General features: G+C 44.6%; 1 protein-coding gene across 1 annotated transcript in view; it reads left to right on the forward strand.

Annotated features, from left to right (window-relative positions):
• Positions 1-27,231, forward strand: part of LOC126284221 (uncharacterized) — a 103,430-nt gene that overhangs the window by 40,022 nt on the left and 36,177 nt on the right. Inside the window, exon 4 of the mRNA XM_049982994.1 lies at positions 14,764-15,073. Coding sequence (XP_049838951.1) covers positions 14,764-15,073 — 310 coding nt within the window. The remainder of the gene's footprint in view (positions 1-14,763; positions 15,074-27,231) is intronic.

The raw sequence follows: 27,231 nt of genomic DNA on the forward strand, positions 1-27,231 counted from the left end.
AGGCTTGATATGCACTTCAACCAGTGCAGAGAGTGTAAATCATCTTTAACACCACGCTGAATCAACATATTCTCGAGGTTCATAGATCCTCGTTATGGCAGTAAGCACGAAGGTTGGATTGTGCCGCTTACAATAGAAATAAACGCAAGTATTTGAGTTTTTATCTCAAGCATTCCTAAGTACGAGGACGAACACGGATATCGGGCGTTCGCCCTGGCCTACTTGAGCACGTTAATGATAATAATTCTTGAAGAAAGAAGACCAGTGCAACCAGACCTGTCGAGTGGTTGGGTTTCTGATAGACCTTTATCTTATTAAGCTCCCGTACCCTTCACGAATTCCTACTTTGTGGTACTGCAACCAACGCAAGAAGAGTTACAGAACATTATATTCCAATGTATCTGTTACTTGTCTCTTATTCAAACTACAAATCTAAGAAGATGGTGTTCACCTCGTGTGTTATCTGCTTTCTCGCTTATGCACGTTTTATTAGTCCAGTTTCGACAACCAGTAAGTGTTTGTTTTATTTGTGATGCCTCGTGCCTCCTTGCTGCATAGCGTACCTATGTGTGTCAAGGATACCAGATGCTCAGTGGTTAGATAGCCCAATAGTCAAAGCTCAGAAATGTGGTCACATTCTCTTTTAATCTTCCCCGACCACGCGAGAACTCCAGAGGTAAGAGTGCCAGACCAGTACGGATTGTAGTCATACGATCTAGTCTTTCCTTGATCATATGGAAGCGAAACTAGTGCATTCATTAATGTGACAACTGTTTTACGGTCTATCTTCTACTATATTCTTTCAGACGACAATACGCCAGTAGCTGCAGGCTGAACGCAAATACTGTGTTTAAAAGTTACACGTTGCGGATCCATCCGAAAAGAAACATCCGGCAAATCCGATAAAGGTGGAAACTAAAAATGTATAACGTGACCAAGACGCTTACGAGATAACTGTGTTATAAAACATTAAAACACATACTAATAAGTATAGATGATGACTAAATAATCTGAGATAAGACTTAAATACTAAATTTGAGAGCGCGACATGCACTTTCATCACCTAACGACAGAAGACGATAGCATAGTCATAATCAGCAGAAATCTAGTCATATAGGCTCAGAAAGTTACTAGATATCACCATTTCACTCACACTAACACGATGCACTCATGAAACTTTTGTACGATTATGGATTCTAGTCAAACTGAACTGTGTGGAAAATTAAATAACAAATATTACAGGTCTATTAACGATTTTGCCTGCAGAAATTTGTCCAAGACAAGTCAATATTCTAAAAGCTGCAATTTTTTTGCATGACTGTGTCCGTGAATTCGAGACTGTATCTTGCGTTGAGAAATTAATTTGTTAGGAAGTACACAAAAGTTATTATATATGGAACGATTGATAGGTATCCGCTAACAGTTTTCAAAGTAGATCAGTATTGCACATTTCGTTAGTATACAGAAGGTAAATCTATATATAGTTACCAAATGGATTCGCAAATTACAAATACGTTTTGACGTCAGCTGTACATTTTATTAGGACACATGAAAATTTGTGATGGACCGGAACAGGAACGTAGATTTCCCGCTTACCGTGAGCTCCGCCTTAACCACTTCTTCTATCCGCGCACGTCTCCCACACGGATCCAAAGCCTTCTATACGTCATGTTGTCCATATCCCCTACGATCGCTATTTTGTGATTCCCGCACAAGGAGAGACAAACATTACTACTGTCATTTTAGCCCGTCGAGACATTTATATCAATAATTTTCACAATATTTTTAATTTACAGTATCTCCATGTTACATTATAATGTCCGTCAGATGTGCATGCACGTCTGAAAGAAAGGACACTGACGATTCACAGTTGTTGTAAATATTACGAAATGGATTCGCAAATTGCGAATACGTTTTGCCGTCAGCTGTGGATTTTATTAGTCATAGATGAAATTTGTGCCGGACTGGGACTCAAACCCACATTCCTCAAAGCACAATACCCTCATGCTGAGTGCGATGTTACGCAAGGAATGCTGCTCTTTCGTAAGGTGCTACACCATCGCCGATGAGCCATTCTCTTTATTATTATGCTCTTTAAACCTTGCTTTAAAAATTCGTCCCGTTGATAAGACCTCATGCCATCCTCAAGGCCTTATGCCACGCCCATAAACATATATTAGCATTCTTGAAATATGATGTGGACAGGTCTGATTCCATTCCACTAGGTCCTATGAACAAAGATGAAGAAATGAAAACATTTAGGCAAATAGCGGAAGAAAATGACGTGGGTCTGATAGATAAGACTGATGCAGCGGTAGGGCGCAGAAACCAACGAAACGAAAAAAACCATGCACATATTGGGGAGTTAACTCACATAAACAGACGAAGCTGTTTATCAATAGCAGGAGTTAAAATTGCATTCAGGACGTATGACAAACGAGCAAAGGTTGAAGCATAAGATTGGCACAGTGTAGAACTGGGTAAGGATACTGGAAGTTTATTAAATAATGTGTCAGGATTATGAGATGAAGTGTGTGGGACAAACGGGAATAAATTCTAAAGTAAGATTTAAGGAGTATATAACAAAGAGAATGGGCAGCACTCGTTGAGTAATATCAAATACAGCGTGAAGGTATTGTATTTTTGGGATAAATGGTAGCTGCTGTCAGATTTAGAACACGTGGAGATTTTTTTCACTTGAAGACAAGAATGCATCAGCGTGTTAAGTGAGGAGATAGAAGTGTTCGAGGTGCATTTCTGGGCCCACTTTAGCAGCGTCCTCCTTGAGAAACAGTCACTAACTTATTCCAATAACAAGCGTTAAGTTTAATAATTTCTGTTGGTCGTTCTATATGGATGCAGACATTGCGACGTAGGTGTAGTATTGGTTTTTAGAGTCTGCTAGAACTTGACATAGGAGGTTCAAAGATTTTATAATAGACAGTAGCATCATTTGGGGGTTGTGATACATACGTTATGGGATAGTACTATCCTTTTTGAACAGTTCTCGGGTATCCGACGGGGTAGCGTCATAATTTCTCCACAATATTTCGACAGACGTACACTCGGCCATCTTCAGGTGGTTCCTGAAGAACGCTGTGCTGTTCCTCACGGCGCCCTATATATACTAGTCGTTACCCCCTCCACCGTTCCTCTCCTGGTGTCTTTGGTGAGGCTACTGCAGGTGTTGGGGGAAGCGGCGCCTGGGCCTGAACTGGGGTCTGCAGTCTCCCTGCTCCCACCGCCGGGGGCGGTCCTTGATCTCTGAGACCGCATCTTTCTCTCCAGACTGAGTGCAGTCCCAGAAGTCGGATTTCTTGTTTTTGCTTGTGATATAGGGAGCGTTACTGCTTTCTATTGTTTCTACTTGACGTGGCACGTTGCCGAAATATCGGAGAACTTATTTTATGTTTCACGAGACGAAATGGCTCCTCAACGTGAATTAGCAAGAGGCGACGTCACAAAACTCGTAGAGCGCTACGTCAAAGTTACCTAACTCGTCGCGTGCGCTGGAGGCTTAGGTAATTAAAGAGCCGCATGTAAAAGGGTTGTGGGCAGATATCGCGGTGCACACAAGTAACGTCCTACAGTTTTGAGTTAACGAGCATTGCGCTCTCATTTAAGTATATCGCCGAAAGAGTTAGCCTTCAGGAATTGTGACACGAACCTTGTCGTACAGGACCGGAGGCCACAAAGGGCGTAGATTAACCACGAGATAGGGAAACTCACAGGCGTCTATTGAGGTCTAAGCGCTGTAGCGTGCGAGTGAGACAGACGAGAACCTACGTCTTAGGGAAAGCCAGTAGAAGCCGTTTGTGGCCGAGGAGACATAGCAGGGTTAAATATGGAGGGACCTAAGGTTGACCATAAAGAGAAACGTTTATGAAAACTATTTAATTCTGTAATAGTGCAGGCAATCAAGCCACAGTAATTTTAATCTGCCATCCTCCTTAAATTTTCATGGTGATGCCAATAAAACTTGAATATTGATCATATTTAATATAGAAGCGCATCATTAAAATGAGAAATGTTGTAAACATCAACCCTGTAACTTCACTTGCTTAAAAGATATAGTAAATTTAAATTATCAGTATTTTCAGTTAGGCATCAGATCATCATTTCCTCCACACGAAACACATTGAACTGTGACAGAATGACACCTTATTGAATCAGTAGGTAATATAATATTTGTTGTAAAGATTAGTGCATATTAGTTACTTTTGTTCTTTATTTACTTATCAGAAAGCACATTGGTGCAAGGCTACTGGCCGTGGCATTCAAAGATAAGAAAGAAATTGTATTCGTTACTTTATTTAGAACGAGAAAGTCGTCAAGCTTCGATTATTTAAATATGTTAAAATGTAAAATAATGCAGAACAAGCTGTAGCCAATCAGATGGACGGCTTCAGGAAAGGGAATTGCCCTAGGCCGGAGACGGGCAGAGAGGGATAGTTCTGGTTCAAATGGCTCTGAGCACTATGGGACTTCACATCTAAAGTCATCAGTCCCCTAGAACTTAGAACTACTTAAACCTAACTAACCTAAGGACATCACACACATCCATGCCCGAGGCAGGATTAGAGCCTGTGACAGTAGCAGCAGCGCGGTTCTGGACTGAAGGGCCTAGAACCGCACGGCCACAACGGCCGGCTGGGACAGTTCTGCTCCAGACACCAAAGGGCGCAGTGCAGGTACAGACGCGAAGGCGGACAGTTCGGCTGAAGACACCAAAGGAGACAGTTCGGATGCAGACGCGAAAGCGGACGGTCCGTCTTTAGGTAGCTAGAAAGTGAAACGACGTAGAAAACTTCGCGTTTTGTGGTATAGCGAGACTTTGTCTCTGAGCGGTGAACAGCCGCGCGCCTGGTGTGAACTCGTTAACTTTCCGCGTAGATACTTGTATTTCGCGATGAGATTGTGAGTGATCGATCTGTCGAATGGATATGTGCTCGAGTGTAACAGTCACTCTAAATATGACCACTTTCGCCATTAGATCGCTTTCTGAAATTCATTATTTTAACCAAAACGCAACTGTGTGGCCTGCATCATTTATGGGTCGTTAATTTGGTTCCCCTATACTATTATTACGGTTATTATATGTTACGTTAACTTTGTATCTCGCAAACTTGCCATCAGCCAGACAATTTAACGAAAAGGTCGCAAGTGTCTAATATAAGGTGTGTAATGCCTCACGTGCGGTTCGGCCCCCAGCCGAGTTTAAGGCAAGATATTTCGACGAAGAGAAACCGCATGTGTGCCCGAACATCTTTGGGATGTTAGCTCGCACGGTCTACACATCTGTAAAAACGATAAATGTCACCTTGTTAACCGATCCACGCTGGCTTCATCAGAAGATTCAAAATGGTTCAAATGGCTCTGAGCACAATGGGACTTAACTTCTGTGGTCATCAGTCCCCTAGATCTTAGAACTACTTAAACCTAACTAACCTAGAGACACACACATCCATGCCCGAGGCAGGATTAGAACCTGCGACCGTCGCGGTCACGTGGTTCCAGGCTGAAGCGCCTAGAACCGCACGGCCACATCGGCCGGCTATCAGAAGAAGTTTGATAATTCGAGTGTGTCGTCCTCTTGCTTTCCAGACTATTATTGCAATCACTTTGTAGTTTCATCTACGCCAAGTCTGTGTTTGATGCTTCTTCCCTGTAACTCATTACATATTGAAAAACGTGGTTTGATATCACTGTAACTGCCACTGATGTAATTGCCATTTACGTTTTAGAAGCTGCCACCATTTTACTAAATTCCTCACCGATCACATATTACTGGACCTAGCTTTTAAAACAGTACTTTATCTAATAAATAATGAGTGATAGTAACGTTAATCAAAACGAGCAAGAAAATTCACCAAAAACTGCAGAAATCATTGTCTTTTATATTTCATTTTACCCGTGTTCTTCTAGACAGCACAAAGGATGTTACTGAACTGTGCAAATATTGCGGGCATCGTTGCATTAGAACAGCATTGCGGGACGAATGTGAATGAAGCGAAACACAGCAAGAATGTTGCGATAAAATCTACATCTTGACTAGTAGCCGAGTCTAAGGCTACGTGGAGTATGCGCCTACAAAGGGAATTAATGTACAGCTATATTTTTTTCACAAACCATGTTCGTTCGTAATAACTTTTCTTTGTGATTTGTTTTAATTTTGGACAAAAATACTAGGAACCAAATTTAAGCCAAAGATATGTGTGATGGCGGCAGCAGACTTCGGTTTCCACTCAACTAAGCAACTCGTATTGACGTGCTGATGTAACGAGAGTCAAACAATGGATGAGGTACTCGCCGGTGTAACGCGATGGGAGAAGGATTGTATAACGTGGTCACCGCAACGCAAAAACAGGGGGCACGTAACTCAATGCGTGTGGTAGAGTTTCTTTACGTAATTCAGATTGCGCGTGTTTGTTGTGCATCGTATCGTAAAAACTTCTATTCTCCTACTTCAGTGTCCTTTTCAGTCGTTTAAATAGCACCCTACTTGCTCCTGAACTGTACTATTTTTTCTGTATCAGCTATACGTTCGTGTACAATTATTTGTGCAATGTGTTTCACTGCCTATATTCTTGTTCAATACTTCCCACCGCTCTTCTTCACCGCTAATGTATACTTTTCGAATCTATTTGAGTCTTCCAAAAATAGCCCCTTATTTGGCTAATATTTATTGTTTTTTTTCTATTCCATCATTTCCGTGATATCTTATTTCTCTGTTAAAGAAACTGTAGATTTTTGACGGAAATTGTTCGATAAACAGTAACAAAAAAGTGTGATATACAGTATGTAAGAAATACGAGATATTCCTTCGATGTAGAAATACACTCCTGGAAATTGAAATAAGAACACCGTGAATTCATTGTCCCAGGAAGGGGAAACTTTATTGACACATTCCTGGGGTCAGATACATCACATGATCACACTGACAGAACCACAGGCACATAGACACAGGCAACAGAGCATGCACAATGTCGGTACTAGTACAGTGTATATCCACCTTTCGCAGCAATGCAGGATGCTATTCTCCCATGGAGACGATCGTAGAGATGCTGGATGTAGTCCTGTGGAACGGCTTGCCATGCCATTTCCACCTGGCGCCTCAGTTGGACCAGCGTTCGTGCTGGACGTGCAGACCGCGTGAGACGACGCTTCATCCAGTCCCAAACATGCTCAATGGGGGACAGATCCGGAGATCTTGCTGGCCAGGGTAGTTGACTTACACCTTCTAGAGCATGTTGGGTGGCACTGGATATATGCGGACGTGCATTGTCCTGTTGGAACAGCAAGTTCCCTTGCCGGTCTAGGAATGGTAGAACGATGGGTTCGATGACGGTTTGGATGTACCGTGCACTATTCAGTGTCCCCTCGACGATCACCAGAGGTGTACGGCCAGTGTAGGAGATCGCTCCCCACACCATGATGCCGGGTGTTGGACCTGTGTGCCTCGGTCGTATGCAGTCCTGATTGTGGCGCTCACCTGCACGGCGCCAAACACGCATACGACCATCATTGGCACCAAGGCAGAAGCGACTCTCATCGCTGAAGACGACACGTCTCCATTCGTCCCTCCATTCACGCCTGTCGCGACACCACTGGAGGCGGGCTGCACGATGTTGGAGCGTGAGTGGAAGACGGCCTAACGGTGTGAGGGACCGTAGCCCAGCTTTATGGAGACGGTTGCGAATGGTCCTCGCCGATACCCCAGGAGCAACAGTGTCCCTAATTTGCTGGGAAGTGGCGGTGCGGTCCCCTACGGCACTGCGTAGGATCCTACGGTCTTGGCGTGCATCCGTGCGTCGCTGCGGTCCGGTCCCAGGTCGACGGGCACGTGCACCTTCCGCCGACCACTGGCGACAACATCGATGTACTGTGGAGACCTCACGCCCCACGTGTTGAGCAATTCGGCGGTACGTCTACCCGGCCTCCCGCATGCCCACTATACGCCCTCGCTCAAAGTCCGTCAACTGCACATACGGGTCACGTCCACGCTGTCGCGGCATGCTACCAGTGTTAAAGACTGCGATGGAGCTCCGTATGCCACGGCAAACTGGCTGACACTGACGGCGGCGGTGCACAAATGCTGCGCAGCTAGCGCCATTCGACGGCCAACACCGCGGTTCCTGGTGTGTCCGCTGTGCCGTGCGTGTGATCATTGCTTGTACAGCCCTCTCGCAGTGTCCGGAGCAAGTATGGTGGGTCTGACACACCGGTGTCAATGTGTTCTTTTTTCCATTTCCAGGAGTGTATATGTTAGTGGGACATGGATACTGAAGTGCTTTATTTCCACGTCAGAACTCTTATTGTACAACTCTTCAGAATACGCCACTCACGGGAGAAACTTTGAAACAGATGAGTTTTTACTGGTATGGCGAAAGAGGTACTTCATGAAACTCATCTGTATTTTAGTAATAACGCCTGTCGGCTTCTAAAAAATTCTACACGAGATAGACAGCTGACCAGCTGCCTCTCTTCCAGACATAAACCTATTACACTTTTCTTTGTAGGGGTATTTGATGTCTCTCGTGTACTGAACTCCAGTGCAACAAGATAAGGGGTTTCGTGCCACTATTTTGGAAGACAGCAGAAACCTATGCAATACTCCGAGGATACATCATAACATTTAGGATTCAATGTGACTACTGAACGATTCTATATCAGTGTCAATGGATGACATTTTGAATATTTCCTGTAATAAAAGGTTTCGTGTGATATGCTGGTATATTGTGTTTCTGTGATTTTCCACGATTAATGTTGTTCTAAAAAGAGTTGTAGAAAAAGTTTTCTGACAGGGAATTAAAGCGTTGCCGGACACCGGTCCATTTTCTTCTTCTATGAATTGGGAGTGTATCCTGAAATTGTGGCCACCCTTTTTTGTTTGCTTAGGCACGACTGTATATTTTGCCTCTCAAGAATCCTGAAACTCGATTTTACTAATCAATGTGATGTTTCAGATATAAAGAAATTTTTATTTCTCTATTCATTTATTTATTTACCTAGCTATTAGCTGGCAATGACAAATTAACAAGGATTAAAGTTATAATTTTCTATGTTCTTTCTGCTTATAACTATGGATGTAACGCGACTCAAATCTGAAACGGTCATATCCATTGGTAGTACCCTAGGCTACTGACTAGATGTACGTTCAAAGAAAAAAAAAATGCGCACCAAGAAGGAATTATCCAAATGGGACGGAAATCGTTAGAACTGATCTACGAGGGTAATCCCAAAAGTAAGGTCTCCTATTTTATTGTAAGTATGTAGACCTGTTTATTTTTACAATGGTTTACATCAGTTTACAGCTTGGACATTTAGCTATTTTTCCACATAATCGCCATTTCTGTCGATGCACTTTTGTAGACGCTGTGGCAGTTTTTATATGTCCATGTCATACCAACTCGCCGCCATGCTTTTCAGAAAGATATAGTCTCAGGTTTAAAGTGGTACCCGTGACAATTGACTCCAGAAAGTTGTCCTGTTCGGCTGCAAGACGCTGAAGAAATGGGCGGGAAGCATCAACTCGTTGCCCCATGTGGTCTCCAGTCAACATGCGTGGCACCCATCTTGCGCACACCTTCCGGTATTTCAATGTTTCCGTTAAAATTCTGTGAGCGGTGCTTCGGAAAACGTCGGGAACCAACGCGCAGAGATCATCCAGGGTGTTCCGCCATGCTTTGCTCAACCTTGAACACTGTCTCCTCAGAAATTGACGGTCGCCCGCTCCTTTGTTCGTAGTGAATTTTGGTCCGACCAGCTGCAAACTCTCTACACCACTTACGAACATTTTTGACATCCTTGCACGACTCACCATACACTTCCGTCAAATGGCGATGGATTTCAATCGGCGCAGTGCCCTTTGCATTCAGAAACCGAATAACTGTGCGCAATTCGTACTTGGCTGTAACATTCAACGGAAGCTCCATTTTCAACGGCTGCCAAGCCAAGACTGAGCCTCTCAGCGGGGCGTGCGCAAGTTTACACACAGCGCGTGAAGCAGTCTCCATAAGAGTGTGACCAACTGCCACACAAACAGAGTTCTGTACTTATAAAAAAAACAGGAGACCTTACTTTTGGAATTACCCTCGTATATGTACAGACAAACAAATGATTAAAAGTATCAGAAGAATTGGATAATGTATCCAAAAGAAAGAGCTTCACAAATTGAGCAAGTCAATAACGGGTTGATACATCTCTGGTTCTTACACAAGCAATTTTTCGGCTTGGTGTTGAAAGAGTAGTTGAATGTCCTTCTGAGGGACATTGTGCCAAATTCTGATCAATTTGCGCCTTAGATCGTCAAAATCCCGAGGTGGTTGGAGGGCTCTGCCCATAATGCTCCAAACATCCCCAATTGGGAAAAGATCCGTCGACATTGCTTACCAAGGTGCGGTTTGGCAAGAAACATGACAAGCAATAGATACTCGAGTCATGTGTGGTCGGGCATTATCTTGCTGGAATGTAAGCCCAGGATGGCTTGCCATGAGGGCAACAGAATGGGGTGCAGAATATCGTCGAGGTACCACTATGCTATACAGATGCCCCGGATGGCAATCAAATGGGCGGTGTTCTGAAAAGAAATGGCATCCCAGACCACAACTCCCGATTATTGCGTCGTATGGCACAGTCAGACTGTTATCTCACCGTTGTTTATGGCGTCTCCAGAAACGTCTTTTCTGGTCATCGGAGGTCAGTTCGAAGCAGGGCTCATCACCGAAGACAATTCTACTTCACTCAATGAGTGGACACCATTGCAAACAGGCTTCCCCTATTCTGTGGGCAATTTTGAAGTCACTGAACTACCAGTTGCACGTCGGACCGTTGACAATCATGAATTTGGGGTTCTGAGTGCCTCTCTGACGACTGCTCGGTCCTCACATTCTGTCATCTCTCTGGTCCCCTGCTTCCTTCTTGATGCTGTATTCAGTCATGGTTCATCCATTCGTGCCGGCGTCGCTGAAGAGTGGCATTGCTCCTATTCAGATCTTGAGCTATTCGCTCAATACTTCAACTGACTTCTTTGAGCTAGTCGGCCAGAGTGGCCGTGCGGCTCTAGGCGCTACAGTCGCAAGACCGCTACTGTCGCAGGTTCGAATCTTGCCTCGGGGATGGATGTGTGTGATGTCCTTAGATTAGTTAGGTTTAAGTAGTTCTAAGTTCTAGGGGACTGATGACCTCAGAAGTTGAGTCCCATAGTGCTCAGAACCATTTTTAAACTTCTTTGAGCTCAGCTACACATCATCTTTCAAATGCATATACTGTTCACGTGCCTGTCAGCGAGGTATAGTTACTGCCCAAATGAGTACACAGAATGAAATTCACCCAGATTTTATGCCCTGATATCGACATTTCCCCTGTTTACTATCACCCATCGGCCGTCAAAGTTTACAGTTTTGCATTTTCTGTTGAGCCAACACTACCATTATGTAATTGTCGTAGGGTGTAACTCTAACTACTATCAAGCCATTCTGCTTATTGGATTTCGACTGTGCATTGTGCCTGGACTTTCATGTTCTCGTTGTAGTATTTCATTCGGTGCTCTGCTCTCAATGGTTACGGATTACGTATTGGCATCGGGAGCCGATAAAAAACAGAGTAAAACAGACGGAACACAAACATCTGAAAAACTTTAACTGTGGGTTTATTGGTACCCTTTATATAACCACAGGTTGCGGCAGCGTTCATATTAGGATATTAAAAACACACCATCAGGCAGTAACTGTAATTTATTTGTTACCTCTTATGTCAATTAATACTTAAAAGTATGCCATTTACTAAAGTGTAAGTCATTGTTCATTGCGTGGATTACTTTTTGAATATGACTCCTGTCAAATGACGACCCCTCTGCACAACACATTCATCTAGGCGGCGTTGGAAGCTTTCCATAACACGGCGTAACGTATTTCCTAGGACATTGCCGATGACAGTTCTGATGCGATGCTTCAACTAAGGAATGGTGGTTCAACGTGTTCGGAACACTTCTTGCTTCAGGTAGCCCCAAAGGAAAAAGTCTACTCATGAAAGATCAGGTGAGTGAGGCGGCCAGGAAATATCACCAAAACGGGAAATTACTCCACCGGGAAATGTCTGTCGCAAGAAATCCATGCAAATTCTGGCTGTGTGCGAGGTCGCTCCATCATTTGTTGAAACCATAATTGTTCCACATCCTCATCGACCATACCTAATGGGGAAGAACGAAGTCTTGCAGCACCTTTAGTCAACGTTCGCTGGGGACAGTTACAGCCTCACCGCTGTCATCCTCCAGACCGCACCGTGACACGAGAACTGAGCAAGGGCTTGATGTGCAGTTCATGCGGATTGACATCTCTCCAATGACGCATACTCTATTTATTCACTGAACCACATAACTCGAAATGAGCTTCATCTGACATCGGAATGGGGTGTAACACTTGTGAATTTTGGCGAAGGAGATCACGCATGTTTAAGCAGAATGTTTCCTGTGAAACCCAATCGCTAGGCCTCATTTCCTGAACAATCTGCAGCTTATGTGGGTGAAAATGGAGGTCTTCGTGCAATATTCCCCTCAATGAGCGATTGGACATATGCACAGTTTGCGCATGACGACAAGCAGATCTTTTTGGGCTACGCAACAGTGCAGCACGAACATATTGCACGGCTTCTGGTGTCCGCAAAGTTCTTTCACTTCTTTCCGGTTTGCCACTGTAAACAAAACCTGTTGATCGAAATGCACGTATCCACCTCACAATGGTCCATCCACCTGGAACTTCCCCATGACGTTCCAAGTTCAAAAGTTGCCGAGTAGCAATAACAGAGCCGTTTTTCTAGACACACCTTTCAACAGCAAAGGCATGATGCTGTGCACTCCACCGCTCCGTATCACTGTTACACTCGAAATGGCAGCTCATTACTGAACGACTGTGGCACGAGCTGACGCGCATTCCTGCAGTACGTCATTGTACTACACAAGTCAGATTTCGCTACGAACTCTGTCGCACCCTCTATTTCTACTGACATAGAGAAAATGTAATCGTACATATACACTACTGGCCATTAAAATTGCTACACCACGAAGATAACGTGCTACAGACGCGAAATCTTAACGACAGGTAGAAAATGACGTGATATGCTAGTGATTAGCTTTTCAGACCATTCACACAAGGGTGGCGTCGGTGGCGACACCTAAAACGTGCTGACATGAGGAATGTTTCAAACCGATTTCTCATACACAAACAGCAGTTGACCGGCGTTGCCTGATAAAACGTTGTTGTGATGCCTCGTGTAAGGAGGAGAAATGCGTACCATCACGTTTCCGACTTTGATGTAGGTCGGATTGTATCCGATCGCGATTGCGGTTTATCGTATCGCGACATTGCTGCTCGCGTTGGTCGAGATCCAATGACTGTTAACACAATATGGACTCGGTGGGCTCAGAATGGTAATACGGAACGCCGTGCTGGATCCCAAAGGCCTCGTATCACTAGCAGTCGAGATGATAGGCATCTTACCCGCATGGCTGGAACGGATCGTGCAGCCACGTCTCGACGCCTGAGTCAGCAGATGGGGACGTTTGCAAGACAGCAACCATTTGCACGAACAGTTCGACGACGTCTCCAGCAGTATGGACTATCAGCTCGGAGACCATAACTGCGGTTACCTTTGACAGCTGCATCACAGGCAGGAGCGCCTGCGATAGTGTACTCAACGACGAACCTGGGTGCGCGAATGACAAAACGTAATTTTTTCATATGAATTCAGGTTCTGTTTACAGCATCATGATGGTCGCACCGTGTTTGGCGATATCGCGGTGAATGCACATTGGAAGCGTGTATTCGTCATCGTCATACTGGCGTATCACCCGGCGTGATGGTATGGGGTGCCATTGGTTACACGTCTCGGTCACCTCTTGTTCGCATTGACGGCACTTTGAACCGTGGACGTTACATTTCAGATATGTTACCACCCGTGGCTCTACCCTTCATTCGATCTCTGCGAAACCCTACATTTCAGCAGGATAACGCACGACCGCATATTGCGGGCCTTTCTGGATACAGAATATGTTCAACTGCCGCCCTAGCCAGCACATTCTCCAGATCTCTCACCAACTGAAAACGTCTGGTCAATGGTGGCCGAGCAACTGGCTCGTCACAATATGCCAGTCACTACTCTTGATCAACTGTGGTAGTGTTGAAGCTGCATGGGCAGCTGTACCTGTACACGCCATCCAAGCTCTGTCCGACTCAATGCCCACGCGTATCAAGTCCGTTATTACGGCCAGAGATGGTTGTTCTGGGTACTGATTTCTCAGGGTCTATGCACCCAAATTGCGCGAAAATGTAATCACATGTCAGTTCTAGTATAATATATTTGTCCAATGAATAATTCGAAGTATCGTTTCCAGCAATCAAACAAAATTTTCAAACAATATTGGTAGAAACTACTTCACACTACGAAAGCATGAACTGAATGAACAATGAAAGGTATCAGCTACAACATCAGCGAATATCCTCGCCGTAGTTCGTTGAGATTACTCCTCACCCTCCCCCCTCCCCTTCCCTCTCGTCACCATCATGACCAAATTTGATACGTCGCAGATGTTACACTGGTGTGGTTAAGAGACAACTTAAGAAAAACACTCGTTTAAATGACGACAATTTGGCTGTAGCTACAACAAGCCTGATTTATTTGGCAACATCGAATGTCGACGGTAACATTTTCCAGACTTGAGCATTGTTAGTGAAACATCGTGGTATTTTGTAACCTGTCCGCCCGCAGGCCCGCGACGCCGACGCCCGTAGGCGGCAAGGAAGCGGCGTGGCAGCGGCAGGTGCCGCTGCTCAAGTCGGTGTCGCACGCGTACATCGCGACGGCGCGCCTGCAGCAGCAGCTGCAGCAGTACCACCTCCACCAGCCGGCGCAGAGCCAGCCCGACAGCAGCGGCAGCAGCCGGCTGGGGGGCGCCGCGCCGCTGCCCTGCCCGCCCCCCGCCTGGAGGGCGCCCGGCTCCAGCCTCGACCGGCCCGTCGTGCTGGAGAACTGCACGCCGCTGCCGCCCTACAGGGCCTGCCACTGCGGGAGGATCAAGGTAGCGTCTCCACACAAACACGGCCTAACATGCCAGAGACCGAGCTGCCGAACTGTTCCCCGTGCCCATATGCAAAATACAGGGTTAGCCAGTGAAATAGAAGGATTTAAATACGTAACTAATTCTCTAAGAAAATTTGTTTTTTTAATTAATGGTGATAAATATAGAGTACCAGGTGTACCGATATGAAACGAGCGTTTTTTTTGTGGAAATGAAACGCTAAATTTGAATTGAAAAGTAAACACATTTTATTCAAAGTACTGACCATTGCTTTCTACACACTTTGACCACCTTTCTGGCAATTTGTGGACACCACGCCAATAGAAATGTTCGTCTTTTGAAGCAAACCAATCAGACACCCAATTTTCGACTTCTTCGTAGAAATCGAAGTGCTCCTCAGCCAATGCGTGTCCCATTGATGAAAACAAATGGTAGTCGGAAGGGGCCAAGTCTGGTGAATACGGCGGGTGGGGTAGCAGCTCCGAGCCAAATGTTTTGATTGTATCCTGAACCAGTTTTCCTTTGTGTGCAGCTGCATTGTCGTGTAAAAAAATTACTTTGCCATGTCTTCTGGCCCATTCTGGTCTTCTTTTGATCAATGCATAGTGCAAATTGATCATTTGTTGTCTGTGGCGATTAGTACTCACAGTTTCGCCGGGTTTTAAAAGCTCACGATACACCACACCTTTCTGATCCCACCAAACACAGAGCATTGTCTTCTTGCCGAATCGATCTGGTTTTGCAGTCGATGTTGATGGTTGTCCCGGATTAACCTACGATTTTTCCTGTTTAGGATTCTTAAAATAAATCCATTTTTCATCGCCAGTAACAATTCGATGCAAAATTGATTTTCTTTCACGTCTTTGAAGCAAAATTTGACAAATTGTTTTTCGGTTTTCCATCTGTCTTTCGTTCAATCCATGTGGCACCCACTTTCCACACTTTTGGATCCTTCCCATAGCTTTCAAACGGTCAGAAATTGTTTGTTGTGTAACATTTAGCATTGCTGCCATTTGCTTCTGACTCAGAGTATCATCTTCATCCAATATTGCTAGCAATTCGGCGTCTTCGAACTTTTTTGGTGGTCTTCCACGGTCTTCATTTCTTACATCAAAATCATTGTTTCTGAACCGTTGAAACCATCTTTTGCATGTTCCTTCTGATAGAGCATGATCACCATATGCCTCGACAAGCATTCGATGCGACTCTGCAGCACTTCTTTTCAAGTGAAAAAAAATTAATGCTTTCCGCAAATCATCACATTCTGACTGTTTCCACGTCGCAGTGAGGCAAGTGCTTGTCAGTAAAGCAGTGTGCTGTTCATACCGACCCGTAACGCACTGCGTACTTTATTTTAACTGCAATGTTCCAAATAAATGCTTTTTATTAACTAGTATTCCATCTACCAGGGCAAAGCGTTACTTGTCAAACTTCACATTTGTAAAACGGTTTACGTGCCATAAACTTCTCTCTACAAAAACCATAACAGGCGTCGTGCTGCACACTTACCGATAACGTCTAGAGCGACGAACATGTATTCTTTCACAGACACGTCTGCGGACAAATGCAGTCTCTAGTTCAAAGAATACCCACTACATATGCCCCAGACGACCTGGCGATACACATGCTGGCTACAAAAAAAAGACCTTTTTGTTGATAGTGAGAATGAATTTGTCTAAAATGCGATTAAATGATTTTGAATTTTATTTTAACATGATCGATATCAAGACTTCCACCCGCTTCTTCAGATGTACCCGATGCACGTGCCTCAAATCGATGTGTGTTTTTTTATCCTGTGACTGTGTGTGTGGCTACCGTCATTTGTGCTGCCGGACAGTGCACTGTCAAACCAAGGACCCACACCGCTACTCGCCAAGTGACACCACGAATGGCCGGCAGCAGAATCGTGAGTAATGCTGTGGGTCCTTGGTACGACAGTGAACGTTAGTGCAGGACAACTGACGACAGCAAGACAAGGCCACAAGGTAAACTAACTGCACATCGATTTGATGCATATGTATTAGGTACATATGAAGATGAGCCTGGAAGCCTAGATATTGATCCTGTTAAAATAAAATTGAAGATCACTTAATCGCAGTCTGAGGCAAATTCATTCGTACTCTCAATTTATCTTGCTACTGCGTTCCCGCGGTTCAGACAACGATGAGAAGTTTGAATAAAAAAATTATAGTTGAAAGATTTGCTCGCAAAGAATAAATAGTTAAGCAGTCACTATTGTAAGACAGGCAGAGAAAATGGGAAACGAAAACAGAGCTAATAATCTCAAGGCGTTGGAGCGACGATGGAGTCATTAGCTTAACAACTTGGGACGGTACAGTTTGCTTCGTAATGGCCTAAACATGTTGGATAGCGGGCACAGAAGTAGTCGTTAACAGGCAGTAGTCATTATGGAATATATTATTTCTAATCGTTTGCTGGTAAGCCTGCCAAAAATTGTAATCTCATTAGGTAAACACTTTTACCTTCCTACCAAGTTGTGGGGAAAAACCACAATTTAGCGTGTTGGGAGTAATCGATAAGGTAACACCAACATAGAAAGCTGCCCATTCCATCACTACTGTGACTACATTAGCTCCCAAACTCGTTACACATTTTTGCACAGGAACTGCTTAGATACCAAACAGAAAAATGGTTCTCCCGGTACAGAGACATACTTGGGGACATTAACAATATCTAGCTCACTCCAGAAACAAAAGAGAAGTGAATGTAAGTGTGTGATAGCCGCTGATTTCCCTACTGGGTCTGAAACTGCGTACTTAAAACTGCGCTATCTTTTCAGATATCTGCAGGCAACTGGTCGCTCCTGAATAGTCACTGGTGGAAGCCTCCGGACAGCGTAAATCTTCTTAATGCGTTCCCGCCGCGATTTATAATCTTCATACGATGTTGTAGGGATCTCTTGATCTGGTTATGTTTCTCTGACCTTTGAGAAATTTAGCATAGGTGTAGTACGGTACATAAATCCAGCTACACTTACAAACGCAGTATGTGATGTGATAAACAATAAACTTGACTCACACTCGTGCGAGCGATCGTGGATTTGAAAAATCCCAATGGCCTAAAAAATTGACAATAATGGCAAAAAGTAAATAAAGTCGTTGAATAAAAACAGATCTGCAAATAATTTTTTTCGTGTAATTAATTCTTCGTGGCTGTCGACTCAAGAATAAAGACTTTTTTTTAATTTGAAGAGATTGTTTATTATATATGCGGGATGTAACAGGTATAGGGACAGACATTTTTTTAGGTGGTACCTTAATATGCACACACATCAGTGTGTTGGTTGCTTTTTTCTGTGTCGGACAGTCTCCTCACATAAAAGTCCCATAATTTACTAATCGATGTTTTCTGTACGGCCCTAACTGACTCACTAAGTGCCCTATACCTGTCAGTAAAGACAAACCCTTTTGCGTCCATGCGTCCACACTTCAACACCCGACCTGCTGCCCACGAGAAAATAAACTTTAATAGCTTGCACTTGTCACATATACTTAGAGGTAGCAGCCAACCTGTAACTATCAGTCTGCAAATGAAAAATAGTGTTGTAATATTGTTCAGTACACTGTCGTCAGATACCAGTAGAAATACATCTACATCTACATGACTACTCTGCAATTCACATTTAAGTGCTTGGCAGAGGGTTCATCGAACCACAATCATACTATCTCTCTACTATTCCACTCCCGAACAGCGAGCGGGAAAAACGAACACCTAAACCTTTCTGTTCGAGCTCTGATTACTCTTATTTTATTTTGATGATCATTCCTACCTATGTAGCTTGGGCTCAACAAAATATTTTCGCATTCGGAAGAGAAAGTTGGTGACTGAAATTTCGTAAAAAGGTCTCGCCGCGACGAAAAACGTCTATGCTGTAATGACTTCCATCCCAACTCGTGTATCATATCTGCCACACTCTCTCCCCTATAAAGTGATAATACAAAACGAGGTGCCCTTTTTTGCACCCTTTCGATGTCCTCCGTCAATCCCACCTGGTAAGGATCCCACACCGCGCAGCAATATTCTAACAGAGGACGAACGAGTGTAGTGTAAGCTGTCTCTTTAGTGGACTTGTTGCATCTTCTAAGTGTCCTGCCAATGAAACGCAACCTTTGGCTCGCCTTCCCGACAATATTATCTATGTGGTCCTTCCAACTGAAGTTGTTCGTAATTTTAACACCAAGGTACTTAGTTAAATTGACTGCCTTGAGAATTGTACTATTTATCGAGTAATCGAATTCCAACGGATTTCTATTGGAACTCTTGTGGATCTTCTTACACTTTTCGTTATTTAGCGTCAACTGCCACCTGACACACCATACAGCAATCTTTTCTAAATCGCATTGCAACTGATACTGGTCTTCGGATGACCTTACTAGACGGTAAATTACAGCATCATCTGCGAACAATCTAAGAGAACTGCTCAGATTGTCACCCAGGTCATTGATATACACTCCTGGAAATTGAAATAAGAACACCGTGAATTCATTGTCCCAGGAAGGGGAAACTTTATTGACACATTCCTGGGGTCAGATACATCACATGATCACACTGACAGAACCACAGGCACATAGACACAGGCAACAGAGCATGCACAATGTCGGCACTAGTACAGTGTATATCCACCTTTCGCAGCAATGCAGGCTGCTATTCTCCCATGGAAACGATCGTAGAGATGCTGGATGTAGTCCTGTGGAACGGCTTGCCATGCCATTTCCACCTGGCGCCTCAGTTGGACCAGCGTTCGTGCTGGACGTGCAGACCGCGTGAGACGACGCTTCATCCAGTCCCAAACATGCTCAATGGGGGACAGATCCGGAGATCTCGCTGGCCAGGGTAGTTGACTTACACCTTCTAGAGCACGTTGGGTGGCACGGGATACATGCGGACGTGCATTGTCCTGTTGGAACAGCAAGTTCCCTTGCCGGTCTAGGAATGGTAGAACGATGGGTTCGATAGCGGTTTTGATGTACCGTGCACTATTCAGTGTCCCCTCGACGATCACCAGAGGTGTACGGCCAGTGTAGGAGATCGCTCCCCACACCATGATGCCGGGTGTTGGCCCTGTGTGCCTCTGTCGTATGCAGTCCTGATTGTGGCGCTCACCTGCACGGCGCCAAACACGCATATGACCATCGTTGGCACCAAGGCAGAAGCGACTCTCATCGCTGAAGACGAAACGTCTCCATTCGTCCCTCCATTCACGCCTTTCGCGACACCACTGGATGCGGGCTGCACGATGTTGGGGCGTGAGCGGAAGACGGCCTAACGGTGTGAGGGACCGTAGCCCAGCTTCATGGAGACGGTTGCGAATGGTCCTCGCCGCTACCCCAGGAGCAACAGTGTACCTAATTTGCTGGGAAGTGGCGGCACTGCGTAGAATCCTACGGTCTTGGCGTGCATCCGTGCGTCGCTGCGGTCCGGTCCCAGGTCGACGGGCACGTGCACCTTCCGCCGACCACTGGCGACAACATCGATGTACTGTGGAGACCTCACGCCCCAGGTGTTGAGCAATTCGGCGGTACGTCCAGCCGGCCTCCCGCATGCCCACTATACGCCCTCGCTCAAAGTCCGTCAACTGCACATACGGTTCACGTCCACGCTGTCGCGGCATGCTACCAGTGTTAAAGACTGCGATGGAGCTCCGTATGCCACGGCAAACTGGCTGACACTGACGGCGGCGGTGCACAAATGCAGCGCAGCTCGCGCCATTCGACGGCCAACACCGCGGTTCCTGGCGTGTCCGCTGTGCCGTGCGTGTGATCATTGCTTGTACAGCCCTCTCGCAGTGTCCGGAGCAAGTATGGTGGGTCTGACACACCGGTGTCAATGTGTTCTTTTTTCCATTTCCAGGAGTGTAGATCAGGAACAGCAGAGGTCCCAGGACGCTTCCCTGGGGAACACCTGATATCACTTCAGTTTTTCTTCGATGATTTGCCGTCTATTACTACGAACTGCACCTTCCTGACTGGAAATCACGAGTCCAGTCGCACAACTGCAGTTATTCCCATTACACCCTGTACACTACTCAAACATTTTATTTATTAGTCGAGGGATTTTGCATAACATGTATCAGTTGTTGTTATTGTTGTTGTGGTCTTCAGCCATGCGACTGGTTTAATGCAGCTCTCCATGCTACCCTATCCTGTGCAAGCTTCTTCATCTCCCAGTACCTACTACAACCTACATCCTTCTGAATCTGCTTAGTGTAGTCATCTCTTGGTCTCCCTCTACGATTTTTACCCTCCACGCTGCCCTTCAATGCTAAACTTGTGATCCCATGATGCCTCAGAACATGTCCTACCAACCGGTCCCTTCTTTTTGTCAAGTTGTGCCACAAACTTCTCTTCTTCCCAATTTTGTTCAATACCTCCTCATTAGTTATGTGATCTACCCATCTAATCTTCAGCATCTTCTTCTGTAGCAGCCGATTTCGAAAGCTTCTCTTCTATTCTTGTCCAAACTATTTATCGTCCATGTATCACTTCCATACATGGCTACACTCCACACAAATACTTTCACAAACGACTTCCTGACACTTAAATCTATTCCCGCTGTTAACAAATTTCTCTTCTTCAGAAACCCTTTCCTTGCCATTGCCAGTCTACATTTGATACCTTCTCTACTTTGACCATCACCAGTTCTTTTGCTCCCCAAATTGCAAAACTCCTTTACTACTTTAAGTGTCTCATTTCCTAATCTAATTCCCTCAGCATCATCCGACTTAATTCGACTAAATTCCATTATCTTTGTTTTGATTTTATTGATGTTCATCTTATATCCTCCTCTCAAGACACTGTCTTGAGAGGACATCGAGAGGGTGCAAAGAAGGGCAGCTCGTTTTGTATTTTCGCGTTATAGGGGAGAGAGTGTGGCAGATATGATACACGAGTTGGGATGGAAGTCATTACAGCATAGACGTTTTTCGTCGCGGCGAGACCTTTTTACGAAATTTCAGTTACCAACTTTCTCTTCCGAATGCGAAAATATTTTGTTGAGCCCAACCTACATAGGTAGGAATGATCATCAAAATAAAATAAGAGAAATCAGAGCTCGAACAGAAAGGTTTAGGTGTTCGTTTTTCCCGCTCGCTGTTCGGGAGTGGAATAGTAGAGAGATAGTATGATTGTGGTTCGATGAACCCTCTGCCAAGCACTTAAATGTGAATTGCAGAGTAGTCATGTAGATGTAGATGTAGATGTCTGTTCCGTTCAACTTCTCTTCCAAGTCCTTTGCTGTCTCTGGCAGAATTACAATGTCATCGGCGACCCTCAAAGTTTTAATTTCTTCTCCATGGATTTTAATACCCACTCCGAATTTTTCTTTTGTTTCCTTTATTGCTTGCTCAATATACAGATTGAATTACATCGGGGAGAGGCTACCACCCTGTCTCACTGCCTTCCCAACCACTGCTTCCCTTTCATGCCCCTCGACTCTTATAACTGCCATCTGGTTTCTGAACAAACTGTTAATAGCTTTTCGCACCCTGTATTTTACCCCTGCCACCTTCAGAATTTGAAAGAGAGTATTCCAGTCAACATTGCCAAAAGCTGTCTCTAAGCCTACAAATACTAGGAACGTAGGTTTGCCTTTCCTTAATCTATTTCCTAAGATAAGTCGTAGGGTCAGTATTGCCTCACGTATTCCAATATTTCTACGGAATCCAAGCTGATCTTCGCCGAGGTCGGCTTCTACCAGTTTTTCGATTCGTCTGTATCAGAGGGAACCCAAAATCTACCGACTTCAGAGACTGTTCAAAGTCACTTTCAGACTATTTTAGTGTAAGGGACCCAGGGCTTCCGATGGCTCGTTACAAAGTCGTAACGTAATTACGATTTATTCGGTTTGTTGGCCCAGTTATTTTTATTTCTGTGAAAATACTTTTAGGAAAGCGGAAAAGGATAACACAAAACACAGAGAATGCAACAAGTCTCAGATGCGATAGTGCTGTGATGTGGTTGCCGTCACTGCAGGAGCAACTGAAACAAGCGGCGTTGTGCCGTTTCATTCAAACGAGGCGCACACTGGCCAGGTGAATCTATCCGCACTGCTGTTAACGTACAGGCAATACTGTTGGAAAAAGACAAAAGCGATCGATACTGAATCTAAGCTTGAGGTCGGAGAGTAAAGTGACATTACTATTGTCAATTGCAAGTACTGCAAGCGAACATATTTGCTTCCAAACAGGATACACAGCGCCTATCGCCGGCCTTACCATTGTTGTGCAGATGTTTCCAGTGCAACACAGATGGTCCGTCCGTGTGTTGAAACGCGTTCTTGTACTTCCGAGTCCAACCCTGTGTTCTGTGAGTCAACTGGCTGCCGCCTAGTGACCAGAGCGCTTCGTCCGCTGGATTGGCGATCTCAGTCCTATAAGCGACGATTTTCTTATTTAGTACTCTAATACTGACCTGTGGAATTATTGGCTGTACTGGCATAACCTGTTTATATGATCGTCTGCAGATTCGCTGTAGCGCACAAGTTCTGCTTAGGCTTCAGCTGCTGAACTGCACCTCCCACGCCGCGCTGTGGCTGCTCGCACTGAATCCTCCTCCAGCACCATTGTCCCCTCCCCTACCACGCCCCCTCTGCGGGTACGGGCCAAGTTATTTTGTGCACACTCGACCCGAACGGAACCGCTGTCCTACACATGGCAGTCATGTATGCTGTCCACTCTTCTATGGAGGTGCGCTCAAGTGACACATATCACATAAAGAGTAGGTACGTAACGTAATATCGTCGTCGGTACAGCTAACAAATTGATGAAAAATATCTGAATTCCACAGCGCACTCCATCTCCGTAAACCAGTGCAACCTGTTCCCAGCTAATGTACTCCATAGGTACTTGTTGGAAGGGATGATTCTCTGAGTTGGCATTGGCCAGGAAACTGCTTGCACACCCTTAGAGGGTGCTCTGGTCTGTTCTGTTCTTTTGTGACTCTACATGTAGTATCATTCCTGTAAAGATCAGAGCCCACACAGAAGCATACCGACAATCCTTCTTTCCACGAACAATACGAGACTGGAATAGAAGGCAGAACCGATAGAGGTGCTCAGGGTACCCTCCGCCACACACCGTCAGGTGGCTTGTGGAGTATGGATGTAGATGTAGATGTAGAGGCAATTCACAGGCGCGCGATATGGCGTGTGTTTGCGCTGTCTGTGTGTGCAGCACGTGTGTGGCCACGCTGTTATCTGGCTCGCTGAGAGCACCACTCCTGCCCGAGTGCTTCTATAAAAATCGGGATTTCCCGGACCCTCCCACCACCGGTAGTGATAAACCATTCTGGCCGAGCTGTTTCATCACTCATCTACAGCAGAAACTCCATCCTCACGTTTCTAAGAATGCAGTGTTTTCAATTTTCCCCTCTTTCGGTAAACTACATCTCACTGAAGCTAATGGCCAAAATGTTTGCAGCCATACACACCTGCCAGGCTTCGTTGATTTATGGCAGGTTATTTCTTTTCCTCTTTTTTCTGCGTAAGTTTTCAACTTGGCTGGATGTGGTCCACCATGGCTTCCTCCCCTACCAGACTCTTAACCTCACAAGGGGAACGCCTCAGACACAGCCAATCGATTCGGCTCAAATCGCTAAAACAAAAGACTAAGACACAATAACTCAACTTCTCCCTTTCCCCACAAAACTACTACTTCTAAACTTCAGGGAGCGCAGTCGACTTAGATTGATAGGATCTATAGATAATTGAAACTTCAGCCTTTTTCATCAACATATATGTGGTCTGCAAACGCATATTTTCCTAGGAAAAAAACTTTTTTGACCACCAGTTACGCATCCATAAGGATCTGTGCTATTAAACGAAAACGCTGCTGGCGTATCGATTGTGATAAGTGCTGGGAAGTAGAAGACTTGAATTCGATTCCCAGTTATATTCTGCAGTTTTTTTTCTTTTTTTTTCTTCTTTTTTTTGAGTATCGAAACTTATAGGAAAAGGAGGGTTAATAATGTAAGTAAACCAGTAAGGAATAATAACTAGATAGGCAAGTAAATTTCACGAACCACTTGTATTGGTAACGGAATAAAGTTTTAAGTCTCGCTGGGTGGAAACAATGCCGAGTAAGGTTGGTGCGAAGAAGAACGTTCGGCCTGTGTTATCACGTAAGGAGGAAAAACTAACCCTTGTCGCAATCCGTCGTTTACATAAAATAAAGCATTCGTACATGTCACGATAGTCCATTACAGCGTCTTGAAAATTATTTCCTAAAGTTTTCCCGTGGTTATAAGAAGCTGATGAATAATTTGGTCCTCGGACAAACGTTTAACCGCCTAGTTAAAAAGTGTTGACTTTACTTGCTCCAATCCGGGAAACAGAAGAAATCTGGTTACATAACATATCATTCGAACATTTTAAAATATATGTCCCTGACAACAAGTTTTGTTTGATACCGGATTCGTGGGATGGACAAACTAACACCGTCATATCTAAGAGCTTGTTTATAGAAGACGGGGTTCAACAGACTTGCTACGTAAACGTAATACCGTCCAACTGCACACCTGTGTTCCAGTCATGTGACGTTATTTTCATCGCCAAGTGCCGGCCGGAGTGGCCGAGCGGTTCTAGGCGCTTCAGTCTGGAACCGCGCCACCGCTACGGTCGCAGGTTCGAATCCTGCTTCGGGTATGGATGTGTGTGATGCTCTTAGGTTAGTTAGGTTTAAGTAGTTCTAAGTCTAGGGGACTGATGACCTCAGATGTTAAGTATCATAGTGCTCAGAGCCATTTGAACCATTTTTCATCGCCAAGTTAAAAACTTTATTTCAAGGCTTCAGAATTGTAATCTGCTTCTGGAAACCAAGCGGGAATAGTAAAACCGAGCGGATACAAAACGATTCACAGCATAGTTGACTATCACATCTCAGCATTGATTTTTCAGACAACATTAACCTATGCGAGGGGTGCATCAAAATTAATTCCCGGAAAATAAAATTTTTTAAGTACAATTCGAGTTTACTTTCCTTCAAATTTTCGGAAGGAATAATCTAACTGCCTGAAGATTGCATTCGTTAGATGTTCTTGGTACCGTCCATCTATTTTTTCGAAGCAAATTGAGAACATGTAACAGAGTGAATGTAAGAGGCATTTGAATGTAACCAGAGTTAAATTCTTAATTGTTTATTAATCCTAGTCGTTTAAGAAATTTATTTAGCTACATCGTTATTAATCTTTATTACTTTACTTGCCTTATTTACTCTCCTATGCCTACCATTTCGAAACGGAAAAAGATGCAATGGAAAAAGGTGCAGAATGCATCTGGGAATCGTACGCAGGTTCTCCGCTTCGAAGTCAGATGCCTTGGTTGCTAGTCCAGAGGCTCTTTTGTCGAACGGTTCTTATCTTACAGGCACGTAAGGGGAAGTCCGAAAAGTTTCTATCCTCGATTACTAGGAAAATATGCGTTTGCGGACACCATAAATAGTGATGAAAAACACTCCGTTTTTCAATTATCTGTCGATGACGTCAGTTCTGAATCGATTGCGCGTCACAAACTTCAAGGATAGTTTTCTCAAAACAAAGAGAGCGGAGTCAAAGTATCTCCGAGTCTTTCATTTTACGTTGTACACAAGCGACAAGTTTGAACCGAATCGCTTGGTCGAGTCTGAGGCCTTCTCCTTGTCAGAGTGACAGCTGCTCCCAATGTTCTTAGTTAGTTGATTTCATGTTCTAATCTCCGGCTTCCCCTGTGGAATTTGTCTCCTGTCGCTCCCTTCAGTACCATGGGAGTTGTTCCCGGATGCCATAAGAGTTGCCCTAGCACGATAGCGTTCTTCTATTCACTATTTTCCATATATTTCATACCTTCACAATTCTGCAGAGGACCACCTCATTTCTTATCTTATCAGTCCGCTTAACTTTTATCATCCTCCTGTAGTGCGGCACCTTAAAAGTTCGATCCTCTACTTTTCCAGATTTTCCGCAGACCTCCTTTCACTGCCATACAGTTGTATACTTCAGACTCACATTCTCAGACTTTTGTTCCTCAAATTAGGTCCGATGTTTGATAGTAGTAGACAGCTTTGGATGATGAATGTTGCCTTTGTCTGCATTACTCGTCTTCTTAAATTCTTCTTACTTCGTCCGACATGCATTGATTTGCTTCCAAGGTAACAGAATTCCTTTCAC

Source organism: Schistocerca gregaria, chromosome 8 (assembly GCF_023897955.1).
Source record: "Schistocerca gregaria isolate iqSchGreg1 chromosome 8, iqSchGreg1.2, whole genome shotgun sequence".
Lineage (NCBI taxonomy): Eukaryota > Metazoa > Arthropoda > Insecta > Orthoptera > Acrididae > Schistocerca > Schistocerca gregaria.